Raw genomic sequence first — 15,000 nt, 5'->3', positions numbered from 1 at the left:
ATGGAGGACGGATGAAGACAGGAGGACGCTTTGTCAGCTTCCTCTTCACTCTGACTCCTCCTACTGACTCTCACACACAGTCTACACACTCACTATTGATTCCTGCTGATCAGTGATGTCAGAGTGAGGTCAGCGTGATGTCACATGGCTTGAACGGGCGTGTTTCCTGTGAACCTCCCAGCGGCTGGATAACAGCTGCGGCTCTCTGGATATTTGTGGCTCGTTCTAATGCGTGCAGTCAAACAAACTTTATTTCTACAGACACAGAGAAGTCAGCAGCTGCAGGAAATCAGAACCACTGACAGGAAGTTAAGAGTCAAGTTAAACCACATGTCAGAACTTTCTACAGCAGCAGGATTTAGAAGATGCTGGAAGCTGCTGTCTTTAGATTTTGGACCCGTCACAATTTGTCACATTTTCTGAAGCCACAACAAATCTTGTTGAAAGGAAACAGTTGATTGAAGGTCCAGTTTCAAACGAAGAGTCAAAGCTTCTCTTTGTGTCGACTCCTTTAATGAGAACATTGAAAAGGACTCGAGTCCAAGTCTCAAGTGTCCAGCTCAGATTATTCCAGCACCAACCCTGGCAGGATGCAAGTTAAACAGAAAGCAACACATTTAGTGACAGAACAGAAAGCAGCCAGCTGTTAAAATGGACTCAGAGAATGAAGACACAATAAGATTTGATTCAGTCAGACTTTCACAAGAACAAAGGTTTGTTCAGCCTGAACACAAATGTGGTCTGTAGTGTTTTTGTAGTCCCTGTTTATTCAGCGCCTCTTCCTCCTCACTACACACTGGATCAAAGCACAGCAGTTAAACCCAGAGGCCTCCAGTGGACCTGGTTCAGGCCTCTGAAACATCTGGACTCTGTGATCTTTGTCTTCCAGCGTTGACATTTGGAGCAGGTATAAACAGACGTCACGTGATCTAGTTTGTTTGAAGCGTACCGAGTCCTTCAGACGTTGATCTCAGAACTCAGCAGAAACTCCACTTCTTTAGTCTCTTTCCTCCAGGCTCTGGTTTTTCTCGTCTCTCTGTTCATTCCTCAAAGATAAAGCTGGATTTTTCATTGAAGCTGAAACATTTCAGTAAATATGCCAGATTTAGCCAGAAGGCTGTTTTTCATCTGTAGTCAGTACAAGTCAACACAAAACAGACAATATAGTAAAACCAACCCAGGGACCAGTAGACTCCAGCACAATATACTAGCAGTCATTATGTTCCAGTACACAGGTCATGAACTGTTACCAGAGGAAATCAGAAGCTTACAGTAATCTGTTGGACTCAAAGATGTTATGTTATTAAAGTGCTGTTTATGCACTCAGATCTAATTCAATAATCTGGTTTCCTGCAGCGGTTTGAAGCCAAAATAAACATTTTGCTGTGATTTCATTTCAATAAACTGATCAAAATGATGCTGATTTGTTGAACATATGAATTCCTGCTCTGTCAGGTCTGTCTTCAAGATGACAAGCAAACATCTTTTAAAACGCTTGTTTTCTAAATGGAGTTCTGCTCAGTCAGGGCGATGCTATGCTAACTTGTTTCAAGTACGACGACGGCTGGAATCATCTATCAGACACAGATTCATTTTCAGACCTCACCAGGTAGTTCAGCTTCCCGCCTCTCTTTTCTCCCAGCATCCTCCTGTCTCGTCTGTAGAAATATGAACTAGTGGTCCACGCGGTCCTTGTGGTCCGGACCGGTTGCCGAGGGGTCCGTTGCTGGTCCGTTGCTGGTCCGTTGCTGGTCCAAAGCCACTGCACACCTGCTCTGTATAATAAAAGCTTTATTTGTAGAGCACTTTTCAACACGGGGAACAAAGAGCTTTAAAACAATCCATCTGTCAATAAAGGAAAATAAATGAGGCGTCACACAGTGAAAGCTTTTTGTAGAAATGTGTCTAAGAAGTGAGATGAAACCAGGAGCAGACTCTGAGCCTGTAGGGGCCCTGACAGCAGAGACCCTGTCCCCTTTGGCTTTGAGCCTAGACTTTGGAGCAGTTAGCAGAGCCCTACTAGAGGATCTCAGTCTGCGTCCTGGCTCATATGGGGATAAAAGCTCAGAGAAGGTGCGTGCCCATGTCTGGCCTTAAAAGTGATCAGAAGGATTTTAAAGTGCGTCCTAAAAGAAATATCTTTAGTTTTATATCATTACATCAACAATTGTGTGGCTGCACAGTTACAACAGTGGTACTCACTAAATGTTGGTTTAGGATACAGACCATTGGAATAACATGAAACTTTCCTCTTTCATTGAATGTAGAGTTATGACCAGCAGGGGGCATAATAGACTAGCCTATACCCTTAATCCTGATGAAATGGTAAAATAATGACAATGTCCTGATTTTAACCAGGTGCTCGCGGTGGGAAACTAACATCATTTAAGATTAATTATCGACCAAGTCTTAATTGATATAGCTGGATATATCATACAGCAACAAGAAAGCAGTGTGAATACCATTTAAACTGCCTACTGAAGTCATTTCATTAACAGAAACGTTACAATGTTTCCATCTGCATCTGACTCTACATCAAAAACACCCACAGAGCTAGACAACCACGAGAAAGGTTTTTATTTCAAAGATACCCCATCAATTGCCCGTCATTGGCCCATGGGTTTATAATGCAATCCAATAAAACACCAGCAGAATAACCAGAGATCAATATCTTCCTGCCTAATCTCAACAAAAAATATCATTATATCCTTCAAAAACACAACATTTATTGCAGGGCTACATTAGGTCCAAAGCCTGTAAATGCCAAGAGTGAAAGTAACCCCTACAGCCATCCCATATGCCACTGAGGGCTCAGCTGCAGGATTTAGCACATTTTCTGATGTGTAAAGAGGACACGGTATCATATCAAGTCTGGCATTTCTCCACAATAGCGTATTGCAGCGGTGCATTTCAAGGCAGATGGAGTTGCTTGAGAGGTGCAAGTAGAGAAGACACGGGGTTGAACTCAATCGACTGTTAGGACGTCTGTACGGGTTTCTGTTTACATGGTGCAGAAAGGCATTAAATAAATTAAACAACGTGACAAGCGCTGTGTCTTGGCGAGGAGAACGAGGGATGAGAAAGGTAGGTGTCTCAGAAGGACCATCTCTCCTGTTTGCGGCGTCCATGTAGAGGGTGGATACTCTGATGGGGAGTTATAACTAGTGGACTCCTTATTTAAGTCCTATTGCACACGATGCTCAGGCTGTTCTGTGACCTTTGTCTGGTAAGTCAAATATACCTCAGCAAAATCCCACACTGCTAATGTTAAATGACTGGTATAGTAGGGCAACTTCAACATGGGTGAACTAATTCTGCATTTAGCATCTAATAATGTTTAGTTGATTGTAATTTCACATTCCTTTAAGGCAATTCTAAAGGTAAAGCTGGCAAAATGATATATATACGTGCTTATTGTTTGTTACTGTAAGTGCCATTAACCTCCATTCCTCTCCTAGAACACATTAATTCGTCACGTATTTGCACTGGGAAACACTGTTCCTTTATTACAATAAACAATAGGAAATGTTTATTTTTAGTCGACCCCACATAAATGTTTCTACCAGGTAGCATGTTCTAAATTCCTTTAGGTCCTAATGCCTGAATGAGCACTGTGAATATCATATCAACTATTAAATGCCATTAAGGATCTGTTTTGTGAGTTTATTTTACAAAAGCTCAACTCTCTTTGTTATGACTCACCAGTTCCAGCCATGGTACTATCCATTCTGAATGAAAGAAGTGGTTACAGGGCAGCTGTCTGAATGGCTCTCCCACTGCGAAGTTCTCTCTGTGCACTGGACACTGCACACAGCAGTCTACAGGAGAAAAGAAATGTTTATCAAGACCCCTGTGGTTACTAGGGGTGGGGAAAATAAGTACATAAATCGATACTTCACAGGGTTATTATTATCAATGTGCAACTAACAGACTGTATATAAAAAGCAACTAATGATTTTCACTCGCACAGTGTGAGCACGGTAACATTTAACAATTGGCTCCCTCTCCTCATTCTGCAAAGGACACCTACGTGACAGGCAGCAGAAAATGACAAGCGAATGTGAAAGCAAGAGGAGCAGAGGAAAATACGAGCAATAAGCTGTCAGTGTGGCAGTAAAAGGCGGAGTGAACATGGTGTGGTTGGAGCATTGTAAAGTGCGTAGTTCAACATGTATCTGCATCTATACTAATAGCAGCAGCATCAGAAATAAAAATAGCAGCAACAGGAGTCACTAATAATGCTATGTAGCTACATTTATAGGACGTAAAGTTAGCTCCACTCACTTTTGTCTCTAAACCTGCAATCAGACACACGTGCTGTCAGTTTATCCATTTTGTCTTGCAGCCATTCACATTTCATACTGACAGATGGGAGAGGAGAGATCTTCTCTATCAGCTGGAGGAGGGCCTGTGTTCTGCAACTGACCCAGTAACTACACTGACAAAAACACATCTGTGAGCTGCAAAGAAATGAAAAGGTGGCAGGGACATAAAGTTTGAGTTAAGTTCTATTAAGTTTGGTTTACCTGTGTTATCACGGCATCTAACCCTCTCATTCCTCAGGGATTCATTATCCCCTGGATTAGAGTGCAGGATACCGTCCTGAGAGAGACAGACACCACATGTTAATTAGAAACAATGCTTACACTGCCACTAGACCTTACACTGTGAAGCTATTATAATGTAATCTTACCTTGAGAGGGGAGGTAAGCTAGGGAATCCAGAGTTGGCAAAGAGACTGGCAAGAAACTGTTGTATAATCCTGAGACACAGAGAGAAATATACTGTCATCAAAAAGAAGAACAGTTGGGATTGTAAGAGCATAAATGCCACTGTTATTATAAATGGGTGTATGCAAGGCGGAGAAGAGAGCCAAGAGGAGGGTAAAGAAGACTGAAGCTGAACTGCTCAATTACTCCCCCCTCCACAGCAGGTGAGCGGTCTGGTCTACCGGTATCTCCTCTAGCTGACACGGAGAGACTGACTGGGAAACAACAAGGGAACAGTACAGAGGCATGGCCAAAACATTATCTATGGCTAGACTACCAATCGGTCCCGCCAGAGTGTCCACATCCTGGACTTGTCGCGTCTGTGCACGGCTTGGACCGAATCGGTTAGCAGGAACTTTTACTCTTTCTTGCCGATTCAGAACAGGAACTGCAGCCGCAGCCCCTTGTTGAGCAGTGTCGGATCCAAAAATCTCTGCCATGGCTGTGAGCGGTTGTGTTTGCCTCTGAAGACGTCCTTGGACAAATATCTGATATGGCGAGGCCAACAGGGCGCGAGCCACGGTTGTTCCGTTGTTGCCTGAAAACCTCCAGGTCCCGGTTAATCCGTGGCAGGTAAACATAATGCAGCGCCACAAGTGCAGCTCATTGGTACAGTCAATGATTCTTTCATTTTCAAGGAAGGTGAAAAGCTGGTGGTCCACATTAGTCATACCTCTCCAGAGATCTCCCCAAAGCCTCTCCATCCGCTGGTTATGGACACTTCTGCCCCGGATGGCACTTCCTCTTTCTAATCCACGGTAAATGTTCATGAACAAGCAGACAGCATTGTTTTCTCCCCCATGGTCACACCTTATTCGAGACTCCATACCTAGCAGTGGCTTGAACAAACTGGTCAAACACTGTGCAACTTCTGTTATTATCTGAAGCCTGCAAAACACAACCGGCCTGCTGAAGCCACAGATTCCGCCATGGATCACTATTCTCCATCTACAAACGAAACAAAAAGCTGTTATTCTGTGTTAAGATTACATTAATAAATTCAGGATACTATGCTTACCCCTGCCAAAAATATAGGGTGCAGTCAAAGTGCAATTTTGTACATAATGCAGTGTTTCCCGCAGAATATTCACTCTTAAAGTGAAAAGCTTGCACTGAAGAGGCCTGTAAATGATTCTGTTAGTTGAGTGTTTAGTCTCACTGTAACTAATTTATCATCCGCATATACCTGATGAGTTTGTGGTTCCCATCTATGTGCCACAGCGAGTTGGGTCCTGCAGCACTGTAGGTTCTCCGGTGCAGTCGGTGAGACAACGCTCTGGATTCACTCCAATCAAACTCTCTCTCACTCTTCTCCTCTGCACTCAAACAGCCATAGCAGCCAGTCTGGCCAAAACAGCATTTGCTCCCATCTCTTCATTTTCTCCAACCGACTGCAGCTTGACTTGACTTCATCAAGTTCTGCATTAGAAAGACGTGCAGACCTCATCAGGTAGGGCAAGTTGAAGCGCCTGGGAGAGAACAGAACTCAATTTCAATCTGAGTGTATTTGCATTTTACTGAACGTGACCATCTTACACAAACTTCTGATAAAGATAACAGCATCAATAATAATAGCAGCTTCAGTAATAACTACACCTTGAAGAAAAAAAAAATGTTTAAAAGTTTCCTCAAGAACGTTTTTCCTCAATAATAAACTAAACCAAACTATTGGTTTGGAGTGTAAAGAACATGGCCATTGGTTTTCATGCTCAGAATGACCAAGTGTGTCACCCAAATTTAATGTCTGACCTATATGCATTACATTACGATACTGAACTTTAGCTTATTCCACTTTACCCACTGCCAGCTTGAGAAGTCTACCCATTTCACTGAACATATAGTAAGATAGAAAACAAAAATCTAGTGAATAAATTGACAAAAGAACACAATATTTTGTGTACGCCTTGTAACTGTTGTTCATACCTCAATCTTGGTTTAACTGTACTGACTGATACATCCAGGATTTCAGCAATTTGCGTAGCTACAAATCCACATGAAAGCAGGAATCTCAGGTGTTCTTCAGTGATTAGGTAGCTGGATCGTCCAAAATCACCTGTCCGGACCAATGGGGCTTGATACCCGGAGGTCTCTAATGCTGCCAAAACAGAATACATGACCAGATATGAACCAATATGCATGCCTGTCAGCCACTATTATCAAATTATTGTTTTATAAGGCTCATTTAAAATCGACACAGCAGACAGGACGCAGCATTCTCTCATGATTAGAGCTATATTTGATTACACTCATACAGGTGAAGTTGTGCAGGTGCAGGGATAGAGATGAGATGTTGATGGCGGTGTATTACCCTGGTGTTTTTAGCCTGTGGAAAAACCCTCTACATTTAATGTAGTTTACCTTCAAATACAATTTCTGTCTAAACATAGGAATGAAGTAATAAGTTACCACTGCTTTGCTGCTAAAGGTGCAAGGAAACTTGCATATCATGCACACAGATGAGGGATGAGGCCAGCCGACTTCTTTGTTCCACAGGTGAGCTGGCTGCCTGATTGGCTTACGCTGGTATTCTTACCCTCGAGTGGTTGGGTACGACCAGCCGTCTTATTTTAGTTTATTTTTATTAGGGACCAATACATCTAACATAGATAAACTAAATAAAGGAATCCGATGTGTGTACCATAGTGTTTAACACCCGTCCCTAGAAGGGCTTTTAAAGAAATAAAACATTAAAACAGTAATGAAAGAAAAAAGAAAATACAATATGATGACGACATTACAATACAATAATCTTATAATCTTACTTTATTCCCTGAAGTCAACCTCCACAACAGTGTAATGTTATCTGTCCAAGCTGTACACTGCACCCCACTAGTGTTTTGATTATAAATGGTTAGGGAAGTGGTAGAGGACAGAGTCAGGATTTATATCAGCCTGAGATGAAGTACTGCCTGTGGCTCTCACACATTACAAGAGACTGTCGAAAACATGGCATGTAATGAGCCCCTGGCCAATATGTATTGGGAGCATTTTTGTACTTGTTTGTTAAAGATATCTACAAAGGCAGTCCTTTAGTTATGAATTAAGATGAATAAGTCAACACAGTGTGTAAGTAGTTGAGAAGGCAAGCAGTTTTAGTTTTACTACCACATGCTCACACACTTTATTTCGCTTTGGTATTTATTTTGAGGTCAAGTCATTTTTTATAGCTTCTAAGCACCTGTACAATCACAGACACTAACAATCACACTGGTCAGACCCCCTGATCAGTCAGTCAAGCCATCTAAAGTCAGGACGACAAGCTGTGGACTACGCATGTTGAAAACAATTCCACCTTTAAGCGTCTCCAAACTTGAAAGCCTTTCCATGATGCATGACGTAATCTCTAGGCAAAAGTCAACACCTTCTTGAGTCACTAATGGAAGAAGTTCATCTGCATCGTCCAACTGGAGAATCCTCCCTCTTGCCCATCTGATGCTCCTCTCAAGGGTCTCTAGTCTGAGGAACAAAAATGTGACATTTTTGACAAACTAATCTTAATTACATTCCCATCAATCTGTATCCAATTGAGCACAAGTGAGTGGAGCATGACTGAGTAGAACCTGAAGCTACATTGTTACAGTCACCTATAGGTTGTACAAGAGCATCATATCTGTATGGCTAGTTTGCACATTCACGGATTTATATTAGCTCTAATTTGACCGATATTGGGTGCAAGAGATTTTACAGAATGGGTGGGGGGGTGCGTGTGACATCCAGATTAAAACTAGTTAGTGTCATATCTTACAGAAAATACAGTTTCATAGTTTCGCATCATTGGGACTTCTGCAGTTTCTCTTCCATTATTAATGCCAGAACTGCTACTGCATTTACTAACTTCCTAGACAAGCTGCCCGTCCTGTTCATGTCCCCTTCATACAATGTCCCTCTTAACAAGTTTTTCCACGACACGTTGACTTATGAAGGGGTGGGGGGGAAATACATTCCAGCGATCCGTTTCAAACCGGACCAGCCGCCTCCCACCACCACAGCTAACAGTTAGCAGTCAGGAAACCCCTCCAGCACAGATGCTCCTTATTTAAAAACACAGTCAGTAAGGTTAATGTTCCATCGCCTAAAAATAATTAAAATGTAACGTTATATCAGTATCGAATGGGAGCATGCCAGAGAGGTTGAAAGAAAAAGGGGTTGGCCGGTTGGGGAATCTGGCACTCAGTTTCATGGTATTAACAGTAAATGTTGCCCTGTCTTTAATTGGGACTCTACAGTCGATGGTTTCTACCAAGTAATAAAAATCTGCTTCCCGGTATAACGTTAACTAAAAATAATAATTAAAAGTCATAACGTTAATGGCAGGAAACTCAATCACCAATGTGTTACAGTCCTAAAGCTGTCCGCTGAAACGTTAAACTTAAACATGTGACATTACAAAACGTAGTTAGTGATAAATGTTTAACAGTTATTTACTTAGCTGCGTGGAAAATATCTCCAATTTCCTACAATACCAGGCCTACAACCTGGCAGTTAGCTTGCTGGCAGCATAGGGAGACGTGGCTGCAGTTTCTTAGTAGAGATGCACTTTCAAACAGCATTGCTCAAGTTCTGTAACAAACCTCATCTACTTTGGTTGATTATTCAGAGCTTTTAATTAGGACGTGTCACACTGGTCAACAACTACAGACCTAAGTAGACAATTACCTCAAATCATCTTAACATCATCACCTGAGAACAACGTTAGCAGGCAGGACATTCAAAGTTCAGCCATTATGAAAATAGCTGTCAGTGACTTTAAGCCAGACCAGAAGTGGGAGCGTGAATAATGCCATCGCACATAAACTTGGCGAACTGTCTGTAAGTGTCATGGATAGGAAGTTTCAAATTTACAAGACAGGTGTTAGCTTCAGGGTACTTCCGCCCTGCGTCGTGAATGAAGTTCAGCGTTGGGTGAGGAGAAAAACCAAGAGCGGGTACTCTGTCGGCTCCAGAGGCAAACACCAAAATTTGCTCCATTGTGACCTCAAACACACCATCTGTAAAATAGTGAGGTAATACAATAATTAACATCTGATGATCTGCAGGTTTGTGTCAGCAAGTCAGAGTCACTCAAAAAGAGTGAATCCTTTATTTACCCTCCACATCTAGAAGAAAGTCTCTCCAGTACCCTTCCACTCTCTTCTCCAGGCGCCACCGGTTGCTTCCAGGAGGGGACAGTGTCACTTGGAACAGGGAGATCAAGTCTGTGGCCTTTAGAGGCCTCTCAGATGAAGAAAACACCTCCTTCAAGATGCTGGCGTGAATTTTCATCAGGTCCAGGAGACCAAGTGTGTTCAGTCCTTCAGAAAGTCTGTAAAGAACCAAAATGATTAGAAGGTGTATGTTTGTCCTGCAAGGTACCATGTCTCACACACACGATTTATACGACAGCATGTTAAGGAAAATACATTTAAAAAAGCACATCTGCCCAACACACCCCAGTGATGAGAACCAAGCAATTTCCATAGGTTAAGTCAATCAGGAGTGTCGCACAACAAAATTGTGACCGGTCAAGCAGTGGGCCCAATCAAACAGAAGCAAGTGCTCTATTAAACAGTATGTGGCACCATGCAGGTTTGTTTTTCCAGCAATAAATATTGATGTGAGCTCACCCAAGCATTTTCCTCAAAACATAAGTCAAATCTGGTCCAAGCACTGTAGCTCTGCCATCAACAAAATTAAGGAGTTAAAATGCAATTTACAATTTGTAGCCAGCATTACAGATAAAGTGTGGGACTATACACAATACTCACTGTTGGGAGGCTTCTTTTGTCCTTCCACGTAGAAACTTGTGGCAGCCTGAACCAGCCGGTCCCGTCCCTCCACGGTGGTGAGACGCCTCAGGGACCCCAACAAGGACAGGCTCTCTGCAGCTTCCTCAATGGCAGCTCTAGCCTCTGTTATATCACCGGCCTCACTGATCTTTATGACGTCCAATTCATTAGTAGAAGCAGGCCTTCAAGATACTTTCACTGTTTAGAGAAAATAAAATAAAATACAGACAAAATTCACATACCTTTCTGAGTTTCCACTGCAAATCTGGATCTGCTACCTCTTTGAGAGCGGGTGGTAATGTGGGTGTAGAGCAGAGGTTTTGGTAGAGCCTCTCCGGAAAGAGAAGGCAACACTCCTCCATGCAGCAGCGCCACAGCCATCATAACTCCATAGGTTCTGTAGAGACCTCTGTGTAATGCTGCATAATGGAAATGTAGAACAATACATTTTGCAGTGGTTAACAGGTGGCAAATCTCTGCAGAATAAGGTGTTTATAACTCAAATCTAAAATCTTAATCCGCCAGGAATACAATCAATTTGTTAGAATATGACTTAGATTAATGGCATGTGTGGGTACTAACCGTGGCTGTCCAGGGACAGGTTCTTACTGTGGCCCTGTAAATAGGCTGCTATCTCTGAGAGCAGTCGGAAAAACCCCCGTGTAGGGCCCCCCTCATCCACTGAACCTTCTGCTTGCATGAAGTCATCCATAAATATGACGCTTAATTTGGCCTCTGGATTGAAACTCCTTCTTGTAAAGGCTCGCATGGCACCATCCATTATGTTTTCTCTGCATACATTGATCATATTACTGCTGGGCGTCTCTCCAATCCAGACTTTTGATGCCAGAGTTGTCAGTAAGGTTTTCAGATCTGGTCTAGAACAACAACCACCAGAAACCTTTTTCAGGTGGGACTTGCAACATTCAAAATGTGTATGTAGCACTTTATTGGCCTGATGGCCGCGACTCATTTAATCCATTAATGGAAGTATGAAACTAGCACTTACTCGGTAGTTCTTTGACATGACTCAAATCCAGGAAGCCAGCAGTGGTATCAGAGGACCCAGATGAGATGTTTTGAGGAGGGTCTCTTCAGGAACCAGAGTGTCCTGACAAAACACAAACACCTGAGTAAAGACATTACCATTAAATACAACATTACAAAATATAGGCCTACAGCTTGCACTAACGTAAGTGTTTAACATACTTTACCTGGGCGAAGAGGGGACATTTTATAAAACACTGCTGTGTGCTTACCCTTTCCTGCTCAGTTTGCAGACTTTGTATGTATTCCTCATCTTGTCTTGTGAAGTGCACGCCACTCATGTAAATCCTAGAGGAAACATTAAAAATGTAAAAACATTATATTAGTAGTTTTATATTCAGTCCCTAGTAAAGACAAAAGCTTACATCAGCATCATCATCTGCTACTTCCACTCTCTCTGTGTCATGAGATTCACGTTCGAGCTGTAAAACATGCTTACTGTTACATTACAATGGCAACAATCGCTTGTCTTAACATTTCAAAAGGAAATTACTTTTGGTTGGGTAATAATTTTGATAAAAAATGTTAATTGGATAATGATAGTGCTGATAACTGTACTTACATCCCTCGCCATTGTATTAGGTCTCTCCAGGCAGTTTTGTGAAGTATGGACCTCCTGTACATCCTTCAAAATACCAGAACGCCCCATTTGTTGGCCAAAGATGCAATATGCCATTATGAAATATACAACAAGCCTAGAAAGAGCTTAAAATGGGTGCCCATATCATCTTGGTCCAGGTTTTGGCCAGAGTTCGAGACCTCTTCTGCATCCTAAAGACACAAAAACAACACGTATTGTTTATTTGATCTGGATGTTTACACTAGAGCCCGACTGATATGGGTTTTTGGGGGCCAATGCAGATTTTAAAGTGAAAAAGAACTGATATTTAGATTTTGAAAAGGATTTGGATAATAGACCGCTTTCTGGTATAAACTACACTTAGAACAGGCCGTTTTCTAAAACCTTTTCCTAATTGGATTATGTTAATAAAATAGATTACGGTCTCAACAACTGAACATTTAAACAACTGCTCATCAATAAATATTTGCTGCTAGAAGGTGGAACTTTTTCAGCCATCTGTAAACAGAAGCAGCATGTGTATTTTACCTTACACATATTGACCATTTTCAATGCAGCATATTCACATCTAGTTTTATCCCCTTACCAGCACTCTTAATTCTATCCAAAGCTACAAGAAACCATTTCTCAACCATATGGCTCTAAAACACACCGTCTACGATACAGTGACCTGCTCTTGAATGTCTCCAATACTACATGACTGTCTACAACCAGGACTTGCAACTTTGAGATTTCATTTCACTATAAATGAAGCTGATGTTTTCTTTTGTGGTTTTTGTGGTGACGCAGTGTTAACAGGGGAGCTGCAAAGCGCCACCTGGTGGGCAATCTATGACACTCATGACATGAGTGATCTAACTCAGTCTTCTTTTTTTAATAGTCATATTGGATGTTATAAACGGCAATTTAAATGTAATTGGATCAGATCGGCTGGCCGATACATTTGTCGGGTTCTAGTTTACGCCCACAATATACTGCTAAAATTATGCCTGCGTTACAGATTTGATGGTGGTAAAAACCAAACAAACAAAAACCATCTTGCTGTTCTCCAACCTGCTCTTCCAGACTCTCCTTTTAAAAAGTAGAGTGAAAGTTGCTATAACATGGTTCAGTTATATGCATCGGTGTTCCAGCGCATCAATAGGAATGAGCCATTACAGATTCAGATGATTAAGACGACATTCAGCTCAGGGTATGATCAGTGTACAGTACCTTTGGGAGTATATATATAAAGCTGATCGATTCAGCTCTCTGCTGGCTTTCAGCACAGATGGTGATAGTGGACAAACTTGAAGTCTTGTGGTTTCTTTATGACAATCTACTCTTGCCAACTCAAAATCAGTGTCGCCCACTCTTGGAAACGCATTTCTGAGGACAGCGTTGAACTCCTCAGCAGACAAGGACACTGGCACCTTAACTTTTCTTCTAAGCTTCCGCTACAATGAAAATTGCATAAAGAAAAATCACTACAAGGTATTTGTGAAGCAGTCTCTTCAGAACATACAATGCAGTGTTTCCCTTACTCAGTAGTGTAAATTACAGGCAGACCCATTTTGGATTTTACGTCTGATGCTATGAAGGAAATTGTGGGTGGAAAATTCCAGCAGACGAGCTCCGTCTTTTTAGCGACTTTATAAAACGTGGAAAAAGTTACCGGAGCAGACGCATCCAGGGAGAGAGATGGAGGAGAGAGGCGGAGAGAGGCGGGGCACGCCGCTGTGTTTGCAGCAGGTGTGTGCGCAAGCGTGAGGAAAAGGGAACTGAAGGGAAAGGGCGCAGATTCAATTATAGTGTAAGCTGTAAAATAAGTGATTAAAATGTCAAATAGAAAATGCCTCCCCACTGCCCAAGTTGTTTGTCTGTGGGAAACACTACAGTGCATATGTAATTAAACATACCTTTTTGTGGGTGGAATGTTTCCATATCAGGATGGAGGAGGAGACCAACTCTGAAAGTTGCAAGTCTTGTTTGCTCCCTTCTCCTCGGTCCTCTGATGGGAGTATTTTGTCTGAACATCCTCAGCCTGAAAAGGTGACAGAAAATGAGAGACTCGGAAATGCAAAGCCAGAAGCCCAGATAGTCAATGTCGCCGGGAAAAAACCCATAACATATCCATAACTAATGGCAAGAGGTAAATTAATGGCAATTAATATTAAGATAGGCCTATTAAATATAATACATGCAAGGTGGCCATTTAGGACATCCTCCCCTGCTTTAATCATAAGATGTACTATGTTAAACTTAAGACGGCGCTCGTCTGCAGAAAGGCAGAGTCCCAGCCTAATAAAGCGCTATTAATCCTTCATCACGGTGTGCCACAACCAAACTGAAAGGAAACAGTTTTGGCTGAACGCAAAAGCATCTCAGATAAATCTGATTTATATGGAAAAATTCAGCTCTTTGCCCCACAAATTTTACCAAATGGATCTACAACTGAGGGCTGACAAACGACAGAATCACCACCATGTAGCTACAGTCGGTGTCTATTCATAGTCGGGGGCCCGGCCAGGGGGGAAAGCTTGAACAGCACAGTTTTTAAACTCACGTGCTGATGTCAGCAAGGTGTCACGTCTTATACAGAGACCTTGCTGTCACTTGACAAAGATTTCACTGCCGTCAATAAATATTTTAAACTGAGCTGCTGAAACATTCGGCGTGAGTGCAGTCCTGCATTTATTAAAACCTTTAACAGCAGAAATGTTTCTATCAAAAGGTGTCATTTGCAGCATTTTTGCTGAGTTAGCTTGCTACATAGTTGGCTAATGTTGGCAAACACTACAACAACACTTCAAGTCTCCCCAATTAAAGTCACTGAGGCGACATCACAGAATATTTCATT

At 42.0% G+C, this 15,000-nt stretch overlaps 1 protein-coding gene and 1 long non-coding RNA gene across 19 annotated transcripts; both read right to left on the bottom strand.

Moving 5' to 3' along the window:
• Positions 1 to 2,562: 2,562 nt before the first annotated feature.
• Positions 2,563 to 11,416, bottom strand: LOC119912985 (E3 ubiquitin-protein ligase RNF115-like). Of its 16 annotated transcripts, none has more exons than XR_005446326.1 (11): positions 11,117 to 11,416; positions 10,777 to 10,953; positions 10,514 to 10,682; positions 10,373 to 10,423; positions 9,857 to 10,071; positions 9,612 to 9,757; positions 4,694 to 4,762; positions 4,527 to 4,602; positions 4,285 to 4,438; positions 3,703 to 3,818; positions 2,714 to 2,997 (listed from the first exon to the last, which is right to left on the bottom strand). XR_005446326.1 is itself a non-coding variant. In XM_038732284.1 (4 exons), the coding sequence occupies exons 1-4, from the start codon at positions 5,975 to 5,977 to the stop codon at positions 2,977 to 2,979; spliced, it is 228 nt and encodes a 75-aa protein (XP_038588212.1). In that variant the 5' UTR covers positions 5,978 to 6,347; the 3' UTR covers positions 2,563 to 2,976. The 16 variants fall into 16 exon arrangements, 3 of the variants coding, with proteins under 3 accessions (XP_038588212.1, XP_038588211.1, XP_038588210.1); XR_005446325.1 differs by having other exon boundaries at positions 4,285 to 4,433; XR_005446327.1 differs by having other exon boundaries at positions 4,285 to 4,433; positions 4,549 to 4,602.
• A 204-nt stretch (positions 11,417 to 11,620) lies between these two features.
• On the bottom strand, positions 11,621 to 14,954 carry LOC119912984. Of its 3 annotated transcripts, XR_005446323.1 has the most exons (6): positions 14,060 to 14,954; positions 13,816 to 13,921; positions 13,374 to 13,597; positions 12,144 to 12,352; positions 11,794 to 11,869; positions 11,621 to 11,645 (listed from the first exon to the last, which is right to left on the bottom strand). It is a non-coding gene; the product is annotated as an uncharacterized LOC119912984 (long non-coding RNA). The 3 variants fall into 3 exon arrangements; XR_005446322.1 differs by lacking the exon at positions 13,816 to 13,921; XR_005446324.1 differs by lacking the exons at positions 13,816 to 13,921; positions 14,060 to 14,954 and adding an exon at positions 13,685 to 13,797.
• Positions 14,955 to 15,000: the final 46 nt, after the last annotated feature.

The sequence above is a fragment of the Micropterus salmoides genome, unplaced genomic scaffold, assembly GCF_014851395.1.
Source record: "Micropterus salmoides isolate LMB-PRFRI ecotype aquatic unplaced genomic scaffold, ASM1485139v1 Ms_hic_scaffold_2, whole genome shotgun sequence".
In the NCBI taxonomy this organism is placed as follows: domain Eukaryota; kingdom Metazoa; phylum Chordata; class Actinopteri; order Centrarchiformes; family Centrarchidae; genus Micropterus; species Micropterus salmoides.
The sequence above is the reverse complement of the archived record's forward strand: the minus strand, read 5'-3'. Positions and strand labels throughout refer to the sequence as shown.

Coding starts and splice junctions, on each gene's coding strand:
- LOC119912985 (XM_038732282.1), bottom strand. CDS start 5,209: ATGGCAGAGATTTTTGGATCCGACACTGCTCAACAAGGGGCTGCGGCT. Junction 4,763..5,046: donor CACTCTGGCGGGACCGATTG/GTAGTCTAGCCA, acceptor TCTGTGTCTCAG/GATTATACAACAGTTTCTTG. Junction 2,998..3,702: donor TAGTACCATGGCTGGAACTG/GTGAGTCATAAC, acceptor CCATGTAAACAG/AAACCCGTACAGACGTCCTA.